Source organism: Pristiophorus japonicus, chromosome 6 (genome assembly GCF_044704955.1).
Source record: "Pristiophorus japonicus isolate sPriJap1 chromosome 6, sPriJap1.hap1, whole genome shotgun sequence".
In the NCBI taxonomy this organism is placed as follows: domain Eukaryota; kingdom Metazoa; phylum Chordata; class Chondrichthyes; family Pristiophoridae; genus Pristiophorus; species Pristiophorus japonicus.
In genome coordinates this window covers 201,511,789-201,531,757 of record NC_091982.1, presented here as the reverse complement: position 1 = coordinate 201,531,757, position 19,969 = coordinate 201,511,789, and the positions used below count along the sequence as shown (strand labels likewise).

At 41.3% G+C, this 19,969-nt stretch overlaps 1 protein-coding gene across 7 annotated transcripts in view; it reads right to left on the bottom strand.

Moving 5' to 3' along the window:
- Positions 1-19,969, bottom strand: part of zbbx (zinc finger, B-box domain containing) — a 147,330-nt gene that overhangs the window by 85,343 nt on the left and 42,018 nt on the right. For 4 of the 7 annotated variants that reach the window (XM_070883561.1, XM_070883560.1, XM_070883566.1 and 1 more), the window contains exons 7-10: positions 19,148-19,243; positions 12,932-13,090; positions 12,283-12,330; positions 6,526-6,721 (exon numbers count right to left, since the gene is read on the bottom strand). In XM_070883561.1, coding sequence (XP_070739662.1) covers positions 6,526-6,721; positions 12,283-12,330; positions 12,932-13,090; positions 19,148-19,243 — 499 coding nt within the window. The remainder of the gene's footprint in view (positions 1-6,525; positions 6,722-12,282; positions 12,331-12,931; positions 13,091-19,147; positions 19,244-19,969) is intronic. The other 3 variants (XM_070883564.1, XM_070883567.1, XM_070883565.1) reach the window with 2 other exon arrangements.

Here is a 19,969-nt window from a genome sequence, read left to right as displayed (position 1 = left end):
CTGATGGGGAAATTGTCTGACATATGTGATGGAAGTTTACAGATAGCTGCTGCAATATGGGAACACACCCAGGTTGTCATTCAACACCAATTGGCGGCATCAACTGCTGTCACTCAAATCATCCCCAGACCACCGTCAGGGACTGTGCCGCAGAGTGACCCACAGCTTGAAAAAGACGGAGACGAACCCGGGCCTTCCAGAAAGGTCTGCCCCTGTCCAACCCCACCAACGAAAAACAAAAAAAAATAACCTTCGGCTCACCAGGGGGCCAAGGAAGTCTGCTACATCAACAGAAAGGGCCAAGGGTAGAGGCACCAGGCGCTAGTGGTCGTTGAATAAGGGGGAGGAGAGATATTTGTATCTTGCTGTAACTAGTTTTAATAGAAAAGTTTTATACAATAAAGTTTTGTTAATTGAAAATGTTAAAGTTTGCGAGAAGTTTAAAGCTTGATACATGTTAAAAATGTTAAACTTTGATATTTCTTAATTGAAAAGTTAAAAGTTTGATACTAAATGTTTTATTAAAGTTATGTACAAATGTTTAATAAACCTATTCTTTTAATTTAACCAGAATTAGTGCATTATTTCATGAATTTAACCAACATAAACCAACACATTATTAAAAGTGCAAGCAGGTATAAATAGTCAACATGGTGCGATACTATAATCAACCGTGCCGCCATTTAGCCTACAGGCAGAAAAACGTTCATGGATTAGCCACTGACGAAAGTCTCTAGCAAGGGTAGAGGTCCCTTTGGTCGCCCCACCTTCCTTCGTGTCGTCCTGCGGCTTGAGGTGGTTCTATCTCCTGCTCTTGGTCCTCCTCCTCCTCATGGTCAGCCTCCTCCTCCAAATCCTCATCCCTCCTTCTCCCCTCAGGAGGATCTTCAATGTCTGTCCTCTTATGATGGCCAAGTTGTGCAGCATGCAGCACACGACAATGAACTGAGCGATGTGCTAAGGGGAGTATTGCAGGTAGCCTCCAGAGTGGTCCAAGCATCAGAAACGCTGCTTTAAAACGCCAGCTGTCCTCTCTATGATGCTCCACGTCGTTATGTGGGACATATTGTACTGACGTTCTGCCTCAGTGCGGAGTTTGTATTGGGGGGGTCATAAGCCAGGTGGCGAGCCCATAACCTTTGTCCCCAAGCAACCAGCTCTGCCCTTCTGGCAACTCCTGAAAGATCGCAGATATAATGCTCTCACATAGGATAAAAGCATCATGGATGCTACCGGGATATTTGGCATACACTGCCATGATCTGCTGCAGCTCGTCGCACACCAGCTGCATATTTAGGGAGTGGAACCTTTTCCTGCTGCGGTAAACTTCAGAATCTTGCAAGGGTGCTCTCAAGGCGATTGTGGGTACAGTCAATGACACCCTGTACCCTGGGAAAGCCAGCAATTCTGGAGAACCCCACAGCCCTGTCTCTCATTGCCTGCATGGTCATAGGGAAAGTGATGAACTGATCCCTTTTGGCATCATCATCATCATCATAGGCAATCCCTCGGAATACTTGCTTCCACTCTTAACATGAGTTCTTAGGTGGCTTGCACAGTCTAATACGGGAACCACAGTCTCCATCACAGGTGGGACAGATAGTCGTTGAGGGTAAGGGAGGGTGGGCCAGATTTGCCGCAAGCTCTTTCTGCTGCCTGCGCTTGATTTCTGCATGCTCTCGGCGACGAGACTCGAGGAGCTCAGCCCCCTCCCGGATGCACTTCCTCCACTTAGGGTGGTCTTTGGCCAGGGGCCCCCAGGTGTCATTGGGAATGTTGCACTTTATCAGGGAGGCTTTGAGGGTGTCCTTGTAATGTTTCCGCTGCCCGCATTTGGCTCGTTTGCTGTGATGGAGTTCCGAGTAGAGCGCTTGCTTTGGGAGTCTCGTTCCTGGCATGCGAACTATGTGGCCTGTCCAGCGGAGCTGATCAAGTGTGGTCAGTGCTTCAATGCTGGGCTTGTTGGCCTGGTCGTGGACGCTAATGTTGGTGCATCTGTTTTCCCAGGGGATTTGTAGGATCTTGCGGAAACATCGTTGGTGTTGTTTCTCCAGCGACTTCGAGGTGTCGACTGTACATGGTCCATGTTTCTGAGCCATACAAGAGGGCGGGTATTACTACAGCCCTATAGACCATGAGCTTGGTGACAGTTTTGAGGGCCTGGTCTTCGAGCACTCTTTTCCTCAGACGGCCAAAGGCTGCACTGGAGGCGGTGTCATCATTGCCTGCTCTTGTTGATAGGAGGCTCCCGAGATAAGGGAAGTGGTCCACGTTGTCCAGGGCCGTGCCGTGGATCTTGATGACTGGGTTGGGGGGGGCGGAAAGAGTTCTGTGCGGCGAGGACAGGCTGGTGGAGGACCTTTATCTTGCTGATGTTTAGCGTAAGGCCTATGCTTTCGTACGCTTCAGTAAATACGTCAACTATGTCCTGGAGTTCATCCTCTGTGTGCGCGCAGACGTAGGCGTCGTCCGCGCACTGTGGGACGCGAAGGTTGAACAGGTTCCCATTGGTTCTGTAGTTTAGTTCCACTCCAGCGGGGAGCTTGTCGACTGAGGTGGAGCATGCAATGGAGCATGGCAGCGAGGAAGATCGAGAAAAGGGTTGAGGCGATGATGCAGCCCTTTTGGTATACAGTGCAGCAGTCACCTGGAGAATGCAGCAATGGGTGGCATGCTGCGAGATCGCGCATACGTCCCCAGTTGAAGCTTGAAATGATTCCATAGTATAGAAGGCAAGTGCCGCTGTTACCTTTGTTTCTACAGGTAGGGCAGTCCTCCTTCCATTTCTTGGCCGTATGTCTGCCATAATTAGTTGGCAGATCTCAGTGATGACCTCCTTTCTGAATCGCAGCCTGCGAACGCAGTCTGTCTCACTCAGTTGCAGGTATGAGCGCCTCTCCCTATAGACTCACTGAGGGCAAGGCCTCCTCCCCATCAATCTGTCTCCGCGATATCGGCGTCAAATTATTTGTCGCCTCTGCATGTGCATGCCATGTATGGCCTTATCACATCAGGAATGCTAAAAATTGCACCCATTATTAGTTATTATGCAGATAAATACTTAATCACTGACACCTTTTCTCTCCGTTTTGCTCCACAAGGCTGGGTGACACCCTAGATCGGACCACACCCTGATCTGTGCATACATTTGTTTGTTTGTTTGTACAGTGATTCTCTTGGGTCACCGGTGACAAATGGTGATTTGTAGCTTGCTGCTGTGCCTGTGCACAAAACGTCCCATTTGGTTGCTGACCGAGCTCGAGCACGAGTCGAAGGGGTGCCAGCCGGGCAGGATCGCAAGCTCGGTCAGACACAAGCACAACAACTCGATGCTCAGCTTCAAAAGCAGCCCGGGCTCTGGTGCTTGTGTCCGGCCGAGCTTGCGATCCTGTCCAGCCGGCACTCCTTCGACCCACCCCCTGGAGCCCAGTCAGCAACGATTGTGTTGGGGTGGACAGTTGCGGTTTGGGTGAAAAAAAACCCAGCAAAGTTATTTCAGTTCCGTCGAAAAAATTATACATGTATTTTTTTTACATTGTCTCGCTCCAAAAACTCGGAAATTACTTTCCAAGTTAATTTCAGAGTTCCCTGTCAAAAAAAATCCATGCATTTGCACTTTATTTTGTCTTCTTTTGCCTGGCCTCAATGTCCTTTTGCGCACCACGCCGATTTCCAGAAGGTTTTTTTTCGGGACTTTTTGACAGTGCGCGCCGCGCTGAAAAAAATCGTGGATGGCCAAAATCACCTAACTGCACAAAAACGGCACCCGAGCCCGTTTTCACTCGTGTCTTGCGGCAAAAGATTTTAAACTGGCGCACATGGTCGGCGCGGCGTATAAACGTTGGCGAAAGTTGGAAACTGAGGATTTCACACCAAAAAACGGCGCACAATCGTGGCGAAAATAGGGGCCTTAATTTAATCTTTCTTTCCCTCACATTTCTTTTTGTACCCGATTTGACTCCAATTCATCCTCCTCAGTCCTTCATGTTTCTTTCTCAATCCTTAAATCTCATTAAGGAAATAACCCTGTTGGTCTTGTCATTCACCAAGGTCCTAGATGCCCCTTTGTCCTCACTGCGCCGTTATCAGCTCGCACTTCCAGCAACTTAACAGGGCAAAACATTTTTGAGCTGAAGGGTGCAGGAAAAAGTCTAACTACCAGGGTACGCCATGAGATGCCCTACTCCAGCATATTCTCAGCCATTATATTTGTTCTTTGGAGCTCTATTGAAATTGGCAGACAACATTGTATACATCTCAAATTCTTGAGATTTTCATCACGATTATTGGGGAGTGGGATTAACTGAATACTATCAAAGAGCTGGCACAGGTACAATGGGCTGCATGGCCTCCTTCTGTGCTATATCATTCTATGAATTTCGAAGTCTACTGTTAGCTTCGATTATTAAAAAAGGTCAGACAAGTTTACACCATTTTAATTTATAGTAGTGAATGCTGCTAAATCCAATTAACGGGCAAGAAACAGAATCTTTGCTACTTTTATATAGCTCAGATAACTGCATCAATGTATATGACAACTGACAGCTTCCAAATACCACCTGCAGCTCAGAGAAATACTGTGCAGCTTTAATCATGTAACATTTCCATAATCCCTGCTCCTGGGCATTTCACGGTAACATCTGTCACTTCAAGGACAAAAGTATGCTCCTGTGATATGGATTATTTCAAATTATTGGTTGTTTATAGAGAATGATTAATGCCAGTTTCTGTATAGGGCAGTCTAAAATATCAACAAACTACTGACAGCGATATCACTGTAAAGGAAGTGAGGCTTCCATCTTGCTACATTTTCTGTTGTCATTGTATTGACATCTTTAAGCCGATACCTAAAAATCTTCGTTTATGTATCAATAACTCAATAATTTAAAAATATCTATGGCTTAGTTTTGTTTTTCAAATCTGGCTCACACAATTTTAAGTGTAGAAACGATATGATCTTACATAAAATGATTAAATGCAAGAACTGGAAGTATTGAACAGCTTTACTGTGGCCATTTAAATGTAATAAATGTATTGGTCTGGTCACACACTTTCTGCTGCAAAGGATTTTTTACGATTAATTATGTGACAAAGAAAACATCAAAGTTCACTGACTTGCTGTGATCATCAGTGGAGCAAAACACAAAACATTAAAAACATATTTAGTACAGTGCACAAACAGGGAGGGGCAGATGATCTATTTCAAATTGACACACTGCAGTATATGCCCAAAAGCAAAGCTGTAGCCTTGCGGGAAAACACAGCTCTTAACCGTGTTTGAACAACTTAATTGCCTATAGTTATGAACAGTCTCAAGATACTGCCTCAGCTCCCTAACAAACCCATTTCCCAGTTTCTACTTTCTTGGGAAGAAAACTATAATTTACCCCAAGGTAGGATTTAACATTTTATTGAGCACCTCCATATAAAATTGTTTTATGATTGTTATAAGCATGGGGGAGAAGGATCTCAAAGGCACAGTTAAGTAAAGCAAAGTTTGAAACATGGAGCAGATAAAATAAGAATGGGTACTGCATTATTTATAACAGTGAAAAATAAGCTTCTTTGGAGTATGGAACTACTCTTTCTTTTACTGAGTAAAATATAATCCACGGGAGCAATATGCCATAACAAAGATTATTTAATGTCTACAATCTTGTAATTATCTTTTATATTGTTTTTGTACTCTATATCCTAGGGGTTAAGACTGGGAAAATCTCTGGTGGAGCAATGTTTGCATCTACCACGAAAATGTTTCCCTGACCCAGACTGATTTTCAGGCCCTGAGGTCATGTGTGTGCTTGCTGGAGGTGGGCTCCCGGTTTTCACCAGAGTCGTGCCAGAAAAAGCAGCCAAACTGCCTAAAGAATAAACATTTTTCTTGCGCAAAATTTGTCCTGCTGCTGAATCATGTGCACGGCCTTGCTTGGAGAGCACTAAGATTGAAACTGCAAGGCCCTCACTGCCTAGTTTTAAACGCTTGTGCAGGCCCAAGTGGCACTGGCCCCCTGAACCAGGCAAATGACAGAAAACACATTTGCACACATGGAGGGAAGGAATGTGGTGGACTAGATCCTGGAGCACATTTCCAGCCCCATTCATCCTAGGTCTACTGGAAAACTGGTGGGGCAGGACTGGAGAGCGAGAGGGGGGGGGGGGGGGGGGGTGAGTGATATGATGGGCTGTATGTGAGAGAAAAAAAAAGTGATAGTATGTGAAAAAGATACTGAAGGAACAAGAGAGGCTGTAGAAAGGCAAGAGACGGAGAAGACACTTAGCTGCAATTTATGGAGTATGACTGAATACAGATCTTTTGGCAGTGGTTTACTTGTTTTCAATTTTATTTAAAATTGTGTTTTCATTTGCATGTTTTAAGTCAGCATCATGATGTGGTTAAATTTATCAATATTTTTTACTTTTTAGTGATTTATACAAAGTAATTTTTTATTTACATTGCTAAGTTACATTTTAAGGTGTTTTTTCCTTAAATTGTTTTCAAACTAGAAGTGCCACGAACATTTCTACCTGAAAACATTTCGGGCAACCGTTCTCCTTCACTGGGTTTTCTCTCTCTCCACTCTTTTAATGCTTCTTGGAAAGCCTTTGCTGACTGTTCCTCATCAAAGTTGTCATTTAATAATGAGCTATTATTCAAATCTTCTGCACTGCTGCTTTGTACACATACAGCTGATTCACCATCCTCTTGTTCCAGGTTAAGAACCTACAGTACATAGGGAATTGTAAAATGTTATAAGAAAATAACTAATACTAGAACCCACCTTGTTTGTTTTTATATTTATCTTATTCCGAACCCTCCAACATTAGAAAAGAGATAGGTAACTTAGATATTATAGTTAAGTGTAGAGGATGGGAATGAAGTCATTGGACAAGGGGAAGCACGGACTGTGGGGCTTACAGCATTTAGTGATATGTGAAGAACCCCCAACAAATCCATCTATTTGACTTCCTGTTTGCATTCTTTAGGTAGGGTGGTTAAAATGTTCATGGAAGAGGACACAAATAACGTCCCAGAAATGCTAGGAAACCAGGGGTCTAGTGAGCAAGAGGAATTAAAGGAAATGATAATTAGTAAGAAAATAGTGCTGGAGAAACTAATGGGACTGATGATCTGCATCCCAGAGTACAAAAAGAGGTAGCCATGGAAATATTAGATGGATTGTTCGAGGGACCGCCTATGATGATGATGAGGTGCATTGGTTGTCATCTTCCAAAATTCTATAGATTATGGAACAGTTCCTGCAGATTGTGGAGGGTGGCAAATGTAACCCCATTATTTAAAAAAGGAGGGAGAGAAAACAGGGAACTAAAGACTGGTTAGCCTGACACCAGTAGTAGGGAAAATGCTGGAGTCTATTATAAAGGATATGATAACAGCACACTGAGATAATATCAACGGGATTAAACAAAGTCAGCATGGATTTATGAAAGGAAAATCATGCTTGACAAACCTACTGGAGTTTATTGTAGATGTAACTGATAGAATAGATAAGGGAGAACCAGTGAATGTGGTGTATTTGGATTTTCAGAAGGCCTTTGATAAAGTCCCACTTAAGAGGTTAGTGTGCAAAATTAAAGAACATAGGATTGGGGGTAATGTAATGGCATGGATTGAAACAGGAAACAGAGAGGAATAAACAGGTCTTTTTCAGGGTGGCGGGCAGTGACTAGTGGGGTACCACAGGGATCAGTGCTTGGGCCCCAACTTAGATTTGGATGAGGGAACCAAATGTAATATTTCCAAGTTTGCTAATGACACAAAACTAAGTGGGATTGTGAGTTGTGAGGAGGATGCAAAGACGCTGCAAGGCGATTTAGATAGGTTGCGAGTGGGCAAACACATGGGAGATGCAGTATAATGTGGATAAATGTGAAGTTATCCACTTTGGTAGGAAAAACATAAGGATAAAGTATTATTTAAATGGTGATGGCTTAGGAAGTGTCGATGTACAGAGGGATCTGGGTGTCCTTGTACACCAGTCATTGAAAGCAAACATGCAGGTGCAGCAAGCAGTTAGGAAGGCAAATGGTATGTTGGCCTTCATTGCAAGAGGATTTGAGTACAGGAGCAAGGATGTCGTATTAGTTATACAGGGCCTTGGTGAGACCGCACCTGGAGTAGTGTGTGCAGTTTTGGTCTCCTTACCTAAGAAAGGATATACTTGCCATAGAGGGAGTGCAGCAAAGGTTCACCAGACCGATTCCTGGGATGGCAGGCCTGTCGTATGAGGAGAGATTGGGTCGACTAGGCCTGTATTCACTAGAGTTTAGAAGAATGAGAGGGGATCTCATTGAAACAAATAAATTCTGACTGGATGCGGGGAGGATATTTCCTCTGGCTAGGAAGTTTAGAACAAGGGGTCACAGTCTCAGGATACGGGGCAGGAAATTTAGGACCGAGATGAGGAGAAATGTTTTCACTCAGAGGTGGTGAACTTGTGGAGTTCTGTGCCACAGAAGGCTGTGAAGGCCAAGTCACTGAATATATTTAAGAGGGAGATAGATAGATTTCTAGAAACAAAAGGCATCAAGGGGTATGGGGAAAAAGCGGGAATATGGTGTTGAGATAGAGGATCAGCCATGATCATATTGAATGGCGGTGCAGACTTGAAGGGCCGAATGGCCTACTACTGATCCTATTTTCTATGTTTCTAATTATATTATGTGGCAAAATTGGAACAATTCAGGACAAATGGATGGAATGTGCATCATCTTCATGGGGTTACAATAGGTGTTCTTTTATTAATAACAGCTGCACAGTAGTAAAAGGGATCCTTTACTGAAAGTAGTTGGCAAACAACTCCCTTGAAGTAGGTATCTTCTCTTCTTGGGGACTTCAAGCTTCTGGATCATCTGCATATTGACATCTCTTCTGATTGCTAAATTATAAAGCATGTCGCACATGATCTTGCTTACTCTAGCTGGTCTGTACAACGGCACTCCTCTTGCTGGTTAGATTACTCAGAGGTATTGTTTCAGCATACCTGCAATCTGCTCAACAGTAACTCGGGTGGTGGCATGGGCTGCAGTCTACTGCTGTATGGGGGTTCTGCATGATATCATGAGCCAGAGCTGCAAAGGGCAGCACAGTGGACTGCTGTAAAATACAATAATATCTACACCCCGGGAAATGACATGCAGAAATATAAATGAAATCCATTCTTGATAAAGGTATCAAGGAAACTGTATTCCAGAATTATAATTTTGTACTAAACTGTAGCTACTAAATCACCTGCAAATTTATGGAGTGGAGCCCCCTCCGGTTAATTAAAACAATGCAGTTCTCAAGTGGAGCACTCATGGCTACATCGGTTGCATCAAAGACATCCTGCACTAGTCAAAATAAATTCTGTGCCCTCTCAAACTGCTGGGTCGTTTCTATTTGGAAAGTTATGAACTGGCAAACATGGCATCCGTCACTTAACTTTAAACATCTGTATAAAGCTGACTGGCTGATGTCGCCTGTAATAGCCTGGAAGGATTCTATGGCATAAAAGATTAAGGCCACCATTAGCTTCACATCTACAAATAGTGCCGTAACATTCCTGGAGATTGTCTGAAGATCATGCAGCAGCAGGTGGCAAAGCTTAAGTTGACCCTTTCAGCAAAATTGCAGGCTTCATACAATGTACACAATGTCCAATACAACTATACAAAAATGCTCAGGCAAAATCATTCATCCTGAAATTGCTGCTGAGGCAAGATTAGAAAGCCAGCTGAAAGAAATGTTCCAAAAGCAGGCCAAACAGATGTGCCAGAAGTTGAAAAATTTGGCATGGGACCTTATTAGTATAATTTAAATATTAAAACAAGGGGTGGGCTGTCCTCCGGTGAGGCCTACTTTTGGGCATAAAAACAGGTGTAGGATCATAGTAGTGAGAAGTTGAAGGTCTGATTTTATGACCCATGCACACTTCTGCACCACTCGCAGAGCATTAGGAGATTTACTTCTAATTTTCTCTTTTCATTATCAACAATTACTGAGAGAATTTCAACTTTAAACATCTGTATAAAGCTGACTGGCTGATGTCGCCTGTAATAGCCTGGAAGAATTCTATGGCATAAAAGATTAAGGCCACCATTAGCTTCACATCTACAAATAGTGCCGTAACATTCCTGGAAATTGTTTGAAGATCATGCAGCAGCAGGTGGCAAAGCTTAAGTTGACCCTTTCAACAAAAATGCAGGCTTCATACAATGTATTTCAGTAAAGGATCCCTTTTACTACTGTGCAGCTGTTATTAATAAAAGAACACCTATTGTAACCCCCATGATGATGATGCACATTCCATCCATTTGACCTGAATTGTTCCAATTTTGCCATATAATATAATTAGAAACATAGAAACATAGAAAATAGGAGCAGTAGTAGGCCATTCGGTCCTTCAAGTCTGCACCGTCATTCAATATGATCATGGCTGATCCTCTATCTCAACACCATATTCCCGCTTTTTCCCCATACCCCTTGATGCCTTTTGTTTCTAGAAATCTATCTATCTCCCTCTTAAATATATTCAGTGACTTGGCCTCCACAGCCTTCTGTGGCAGAGAACTCCACAGGTTCACCACCTCTGAGTGAAAACATTTCTCCTCATCTCGGTCCTAAATTTCGTGCCCCGTATCCTGAGACTGTGACCCCTTGTTCTAGACTTCCTAGTCCAATAAACCCTACATACACGGGCAGTAAGTTTTAAGATATTATACTGCACCCATCATTCATATCAATCATGCAGATTCAATTTATATTCCAACATGATTCATATATGGATTTTAATCGACAAAGTCATAAGAATGTCAGGACCAATTTAGTGCCATGAGCAACTTAATCTCCAAACACGTGCAGATTCAAACAATATTTTGATAGCAACAAATTTGATTCAAAGTCTTTAAGCATTTAAAAAAACATATGCAAACTCTCTTCACATTCTCCAGCTGACTTGGAGGGGGGTGGGTGGTAAATCAATTCCTACTGTACCAAATACTTAAGATTTTAAACAAATACTTACCAACTGTGCATGCTTGATCCAGACAGCTAACATATTGATAGTATAGTGTACATGTCTGCAGCAGCACATAGGTCCCTCCCCCAAACCCCTACCTCCACCTGCTAGGTTATTGATGCCACTGCACACTAAGCAGAAATTATTATGAGAATGGGAGAGAAGTTATGTGCAGTGCATTAATGGGTGGGGAGAAGGGGAAAACCAAGAGCACATTTATGGGGCGTGGGTTTCAAGCCAGGACTGGTACTGTAGAGGTTAAAAAGAGAAGCCAGAAGTGGCACTTTGGGGAAGGGAGAGGGAAAGCTGGAAGAGGGAGAGGAAAACATTTCTGCTTTATGAGGTTTTAGTGAAGCACAGTCTTTGCCTCTGCTGGTGGAATCAGTATTTATTCCCAGAGTCTGCTGTGCTGCTCTAGCATTCACTAGGAATTGGCGTCTATGCCTTCAGCTGCCAAGTCTCTAAGATCTGGAATTCCCTCACTCTTTCTCCTCCTTTAAGTCACTCTTTAAAACCTACCTCTTTGACCAAGCCTTTGGTCACCTGTCTCAATATCTCTTTATGTGGCTCAGTGTTAAATCTTGTCTGATAATGCTCCTGTGAATCACCTTGGAACATTATACTACGTTAAACGTGCTATATAAATGCAGGTTGTTGTTGTTGGAAAGGCAAGTATTTCTTTCACACTACATTAGTATGGAGAAGGAAGTGAATGCCACAAAGTCATAGGGGTCATTGTGCTGTGGGTGGGGGGAGAGAGGGGGTTTAAATGAAGTTAAAGAGAGATAGGACAAAGAGAGGGTGGGAGAGAGAATTGGGTGGCAAGTTAGATGGGATACAGTGATCCGAGCCGGGTCTGGATGTGGAAAAGTAGTGTGACTGTTGAGGAAGCTTTTAGAGGAATTGATTTAAGGTAGTTTGAGAGGGTATTTAGTGCCTCTATGATTATGGGAAGATGGGTGGATGGGACCGGGGGCGGGGGAGAAAAAGAAAGGGTAACCTTTGAGATAGCTTTTGTGAAGGCTACGTCTGGTTATTCTATTGGCAACCCAACATTTTATTTTTAATCTTACAAACCAAGAATTGTAAAGTATAAAAAAATGATTTAAAATTAACATGAATGCACCAATTCTAAGTAAAGCATGAACATTTTCCAGGGAGCATGTCTCCCTACAAGGGCTAAAATTTATAAATATGCTGCCTGCAACCCCAACAGAAATTAGACTATATAGTTAATAAGACTGATCTCAAATACTCTACTCACAGAAAATGGATTAAAACTTCTTTTCTCACAGCAAAAGATCTGCTGCTGCTACTGGATGAAAGAGATTTTAAAATATAAAAGAAAGATAATTAATTCCCAAATGTCAGAGTTATTTTCAATAAGATTGTACGAAAGTCTCTTTTTAGACGAAACTTTAGCAATGTCCATGCAAATTCTAAAATGCTGGAAAATAAACCAAATAAATTGTTAAAAACTAACATTTTCTAGAGGGTAAATGCTCTTGCCCTCCCGAACAGAAAATAAATCTTGGGCCTGCTATGCTTGTATCACCCTTCAGATACTTATGTTTCTATTTCCTTCAAAAAAATGAAGGAATATTGCATATGCAAACAGTTCAAGTTATAAGCCAATGTCCCACTGCACTCCCATTGTAATTCTTGTTGTCAAGTGTCATTGACTCGTGCTCAGATCTGCTTTTAAGCATAGCCTTTTTGAAACTGTTAATCAACTTTTGCTAGTTTCCTAGGTTGACATGCATTTTGTTGAAAATAAATAATAATTTACACCAGTTATAAAACTTGATGTTTACTATATAAAATTGGGTTCTGATTAATGGGCAAGCAAATGCACCAAATTAAATTTGGGCTTTTCTTCATATAAAATCTTGTGAGTTCAAATAATAACCTACCTCAGCATTTTGTTGTGTGCCCATTTGAGATGAACGTTTTCTTACTGAAAACTGTTTCTTCAGAAACTGCTTTGTATTCACTGGTGGGTCATCCGATTCAATTTGTTTTTTAAATTGGCTGACTAAATGCAATGAATTGCTTGATGCATGTTCCTCAGCCTGTCAATAATATAAAAATAGATGACATCATTGAATAGGAGATTTTTTTTTTTTAAAAAGAGGCAGTTTAATAAGGGAGACATGTTAGATTAACATTCCCTCCTAGATTTTAAGTCATGTATTATTCAGTTATTCCTCATAAATATTCCAATAGTTCTTCAAAGAACATTTGCAAACATGATAGGATAAAATGACCCTAGCACAACACAAGATCTTGTGACTGAGAATCTCGACATGAAGTTAGTGTTGCTCTTTGCATCAGAAGATAACTTCAAGCAGTACAAGATAAACTACACTGCACCCTTCAATGTTTGTTTCATTCTAGGTGCCTTCGGCAAGGCTAACAAAACATAACTCTCTAAGGGTGTTCACATTGAGCTTCATTACCAAGGAAGAAAAAGCAGTAACAGTGAAAAGAACATTTAGGTTCACTGCTTATAATTGTTCACCAGATAAGATTTTTTGGTGACAAAATGTTGTAGTCTTAGGAAAATTGAAGAAGCAATTATTTTATTAATATACGCAATTACCAAAGAGCCCTCTTTACATCATTTGAAAATTATGTATGAATGCTTTCTGTTATTAATATGCTAACATGCATAAAGTATGAAATGATACAGGGCAGAAACACTCCATTGACATTCTTCTCCACATGAGCTACCTATGCTCATTTCAAACACAGGGGCAAGCAGCTTGTGCATTCTGCTGCATTTCCTTCCCTCTCCAAAAGGAAAAGCAGAAAGATGCAGTTACTCTCTGTTTTCCCCACTGTGTAACGAAAAACTAAATCTGTTTTATGCACAAAACTACTGAATCACACAGCAGAAATTCTAACCCCCTTAGTACCACAAGGTGGCATTGACTGTCTTCTGCACCATTATTTTGGCATTGTACTCGAATGTTAATAACATGATCATGGCCTTTTGAGCTTTCTCTTGAAAACAAGCCACAAAGTTGAATCTTGGACTACATATCCTATTATTTTGGCCTAATAATAAAAGGTAATGGTCTTTGTTATGAAGGTTATATTTTCCAATGGTGTTATTCTATTTGTGGTCAGCACAAACATAACTGAAAGACTCCAGGTGAAACACAGAGTAGGAGAAGACAGTCACAGAAGAAGATTTATCATTAGCAAATTCATTTCATTGATTCGAACATTCACCAATACCACTAATAAAACAGAAGCTATGTGCTTGCATGAAAAATTTAATATTTAATAAGTTACATACCCATGAATTATACTGTATGGTAAAATAGTCTTATATTTATAGTATAGGTCACTGAATATTGCTTAAGATTTAAATCTGTATATGTAAATAGTTGCTGCCTTTTTAATTAATTACAACACACACAAAGCACATTGGCAGACACTTGCACTCAAATGCTCGCTTCCGATATGGAAATGCTTGATGCTTCCACTGGTGCCCGAAATGGATAGTATTTTCTTCCCCATCACTGACGTCTCTTACTTTGCGCACAAAAGTCATACAAAAAAAACCGTAACCTCATAGATATTACTACGGCCAAAACAAATGTGCCCACATTTTATGCTGGAATAGAGGTTTTAATTTATGGCACAGGTGAATTGAAAATATCAATAGCAGTGATGTACAATAAAAACCCTAAATTTCACCTGTGATTAATATCGTCTGACAGATCACGACAGGCGAGAGCGGATTAGAGCACAAGATGCAGTTTGAGGTCACCTATACTAGGATAAAGCCAGCTGAAATATTCTCTATAACCATTAATAGATTAAACAAATTTTAAATTAATTCTCTTTAGTAACTCTTATAGTCCACTACCATTAATCCATGTATATAGAAATTTTATACACAATAAGGCCCACACAAATGGTCAAATATAGTTTGACTTTACCTAAATGTTTTAAATATAATTAATCTACTAAAGTGACTTTAGTGCTCATGTTACAAAGTTTCTGATGTGTCATTTGTCATTCTTCTGGTAAGAGTTCACAAAATCTAACACGTTTGGTAACCCTGATCATTCTTTAAAAAAATAAGTTTGTTGGACTACTACTACTACTCCAATAACACACTGGAAACAAAATTCAGGTAGGTTGGCCTTCGCCTATCTCCCACCACTCTCAGTTCCAAAAACAACCTCAGTCACAAAGCAGATCGACATCACCCAAATCACTCCACCCCTCATGTTCACCTATTCTATACCAAGGCTGCATCTTTCCTCTCCCTCATGTCCTACATCCACCATATAGCCAATAGCAGCTTCCTTTCCGATCACACAAAAAAAGCACGTGGCCCTCAGCGGCCCCTTCCCGGTTGGTCACCGACCATCAGACACCCAAAAATATTAGAAGTAGAACACACAGACAACAAAAGAACAAGGGACATAGACAAACAGAATTGAACAAATAATGAGACAGAAACAAACGAAAAAGCAGCAATAGAAAAGCGCAGACAGAGACAAATAAAACATCATTTATATCCTCCAATTTCCCTTGAGCAAAGCCCAAATAGAGTGCATATTGAGAAATGTTACTGAGAATTTAGATTGGTTTACATAAGAACATAATAGGAGCAGGAGCAGGCCATTTGGCCCCTCGAGCCTGCTCCGCCATTCAATAAGATCATGGCTGATCTGATCTTGGCCTCAACTCCACTTCCCTGCCCGCTCCCCATAACCCTCGACTCCCCTATCATTCAAAAATCTGTCTATCTCCACCATGAATATATTAAATGACCCAACCTCTCCAGCTCTCTGGGGTAGAGAATTCCAAAGATTCACAACATTCAGAAGAAATTCCTTCTCATCTCCATTTTAAATGGGTGACCACTTATTCTGAAATTATGGCCCCTAGTTCTAGATTCCCCCATGAGGGGAAACATCCTCTTTGCATCTACCCGGTCAAGCCCCCTCAGAATCTTGTATGTTTCAATAAGATCACCTCTCATTCTTCTAAACCCCAATGAGTATAGGCCCAACCTGCTCAATCTTTCTTCACAAGACACCCCTTTCATCTCAGGAATCATCCTAGTGAACCTTCTCTGAACAGCCTCCAATGCAAGTATATCCCTCCTTAAATAAGGAGACCAAAACTGTACACAATACTCTAGGTGTGCTCCCACCAACACCCTGTACAGTTGTACCAGGACTTCCCTACTTTTATACTCCATCCCCCTTGCAATAAAGGCCAACATTCCATTTGCCTTCCTAATTACTTGCTGTACGTGAATGCTAACTTTTTGTGTTTCATGTACAAGGACCCCCAGGTCCCTCTATACTGCAGCATTTTGTAGTTTTTCTCCATTTAAAATAATAATTTTCTTTTTTATTCTTCCCACCAAAGTGGATAACCTCACATTTCCCCACATTATACTCCGTCTGCCACTCACTTAACGTATCTATATCCTCTTGCAGATTCTTGGTATCCTCTTCACAACCTGCTTTCCCACCCATCTATGTATCAGCAAATTTAGCTACATTACATTGGATCCCTTCCTCCAAGTCATTAATATAGATTGTAAATAATTGAGGCCCCAGCACTGATCCCTGAGCACCCCACTGGTTACAGTTTGACAATTAAAAAATGACCCATTTATCCAGATTCTCTGTTTTCTGTTAGTTAGCCAATCCTCCATCCATGCTAATATATTAGCCCCAACCCTGTGAGCTCTTATCTTATGCAGTAACCTTTTATGTGGCACCTTATCGAATGCCTTCTGGAAATTCAAATACACTACATCTACTGGTTCCCTTTATCCACCCTGCTTGTTACAGCCTCAAAGAATTCTAGCAAATTTGTCAAACATGACTTCCCCTTCATAAATCTATGCTGACTCTGCTTGATTGCAGTATGGTTTTCTCAATGTCCTGCTACTACTTCCTTAATAATGGACTTCAACATTTCCTTAATAATGGACTCCAGCATTTTCCCAATGACAGATGTTAGGCTAACTGGTTTTCTGCTTTCTGTCTCCCTCCTTTCTTGCCGTTACACTTGCCGTTTTCCAATCCGCTGGGATCTCTCCAGAATTTTGGTAGATTACAACGAATGCATCCACTGTCGCTGCAGCCTCTTCTTTTAAGACCGTAGGCTGCAGGTCATCAGATCCAGTGGACATGTCCACCTAGAAGACCCAAAATCTGCCAGTACAGATTTCTGGCGCACTCACCAGAGGTGCGCCGCTTTTGTAGAACTCCAAGGATGCCAAAGATCTTCGGGTCAAGTTTGGCCGCTCCCCAGCCTCTCCTCCATGATGGCATAGCATGGCAACTGAATTTGGAGGCGGAGCCAGGTCCCGGCACTGAAAACAGCGTCAGCACCTCTGCACATGCGCACTAGAGTGTGCGCACATGCACAATAGCTCCTCGCCCCCAGAATCTGAGTGTGTGTGCTGTAGGCTGTGTGAGAGGGGCCGACGCTCGCCGGCCCTATCCCGGGCCGAGTGGCCTGCTACTGCCTTCCCGCGCTGAGCGCTACAAGAGACAGGTTGGTGGTTGGGGGGGGGAGAGGGAGAAAAGTATCTTCTAAGATTTTCCAGTACTTTAATATCTAGCTATCTTTACTAATAATATCTCAGTTTAATCAGGCTGATAGCACCTATACCCTGTCCAGTCTCGCTGCTTGGGATTTAAAAAAAAATAGCATTCCTATCATGACACTGTCATTTGGAGGCTACCTTCGCTGATTTCTTAATTCACCGCAAGGTTTTTCTGAGCGGACACAAGTGGCCTCATACGCTGGCTTAAGTTAGTTTGGAGTAACTTTTAGCTGCTAAACTTGCTTAAATGGGCAAAACAGGCGCAAGTGGTTGGTAATGCACCCTTTTGGAAAAAAAATAAACTAAAAAAAATACCTATCTAACTCACTTACACTGGAGCAAATTAAATAGGGAGAATTGCGATTTTTAAGTTACTCCAAAAAAAAACTAGTTGCTCCAAAAAAAATGGAGCAACTCCTGGGGAAACTTGGGCCCTTAGTCCCATTAGTTTGCCAAGTACTTTTTCTCTAGCTTCTGCTTACAGCAAAAATATTGACAGCAAGTTAGTTTACCAGCACTTGCTCTAGCTGCAGGGAAAGTGGGACAGATTTTCCTGTAGACAAAGGCAGAATATGAGGAAAAAGATGCAGCAGAGAAAAAAATACAGAAGCAAAAACAGTAAATGCTGGAGAAAGTCAGCAGGTCAGGCAGTATCTGTCGAGAGTGTACAAATCAGTTAACATTTCAGGTCCAGACCTATCAGAACTCACTTCTCCAGCACTTTGCTTTTGTTTTGGATTTTCAGCATCTTCAGTATTGTGCTTTTTGTTAGAAAGTTCCACAAAAATGACCTCAAGCAAACTGGACCATTTTAATGCTAATTCTACTAAGGCCTCTGTGGAGATGGGAAGAACGAAGATGAGGGAAGAAATTAAATTCCCATCTTTTGTAATATATTCAAATAGATGTAATGAAAAAAAAAAACTGATTAAATGTCATTTTTGAACTATATCTACTGTGTGCCCGAGTCCAATTATCCAGTCTTTGAATCCCAGTCAATATGAAGACAACACTTGACCTTGACTTGGGGCTAGTTTTCACTTTCAGCAGTGGCAATAAAATGGGTGATATCGGATAAGCTGCTCATTATACATTCTGCTTTATTTTATTTTCCATTGATTTTAATATAAGGTTCAAATTAATTCAGCAGGCCTTTGCAAAATTGATGATTGGCTAGGTCTTAATGATCAGTGATATATTATCGTGTGTGATGTGTGGGTTCAAGTAGAAAGTTAAGTATACCTTCAAATGTAAGCTGAAACAGTGGGCATGTTTATTGGCCATTCATTTATTTATAGTAAATGCAAGATTTACAAATATGAAATGGTGATCGCCATCAGTGGATTCCTTTCTTTTGGAAGGCAGAGAATCAAAAGCAATATATCAAAGGTTAGCAACTTTGGAATGCTTAGTAGCTATCTTAAAATCAACATAAAATTACAATTAAAAAAATGTTTCAAAACCTCTAAGCTACAATACATTTAAGTGAAATCACTATGTTCTGAAAATATGTAACAGGAGATGTCTATACCTGAAAAGAGGAAAATCTGTGAAGCTTCAGTGCCCCCTTTTGATGGAATTTAACAAAGCAGCTGGAACAGTAATCCTCTCCACACTCCACACAAACCTTTGGGAAGCGCAAAAAATATTTTGCAGTGAGACTAGCTGAAATGCCCATCAATTTAAAAAAGACACATTTCTGTGTCTCCAAACATTTATCTGTTATCTTTCTAGCACAGATGCAGTCAAAAACCAAATGGAACTTAAATGCTATAGGGCTGATTTTACCAAATCAAGCTCCCAATGCGGACCCTTAAATCACTGGGAGTGTATATTGGGAATTAATGTATTACAATGAATGGATGGAAAATGCAACTATGGTTTCATAATGTGAATTCCCAGCAGGCAAGGCTCCTCCCAGAGAGCAGTTTAATTAAACTGGCCCTTACACATAAATTGATTTTTGAAAAATATCAAGCTAAAGCAACTGGACTGAGAAAAAAATTAAATGGACAAGAACACTGAGAACACAAGATATTATCAGCATTCAGTAGAATGCTCTGTTGAATAAAGACATTTCTGTAAAATCTAACAAATAAGAAAGTGACTGTTAAAATACCGGCCGTAATGTGCAGTCAGCGGCAAAAATTCAGGAAATTTGAGCGAGCTGCATTTTTACGAGGAGGCAGAACTATGTGAATGAGTGGGAAGGATTTTGGTGGAGGTGACTGGTTTCGAAGTAAATAAAAATGAGGCAATTCTGAAGTAACATATTAATGTACGCAAGTCACTTATGCTGGAATTTCATTGGGCCTGAAATCCCAGTGCTGGACTTCCTGCAGGCGCTCGGCAG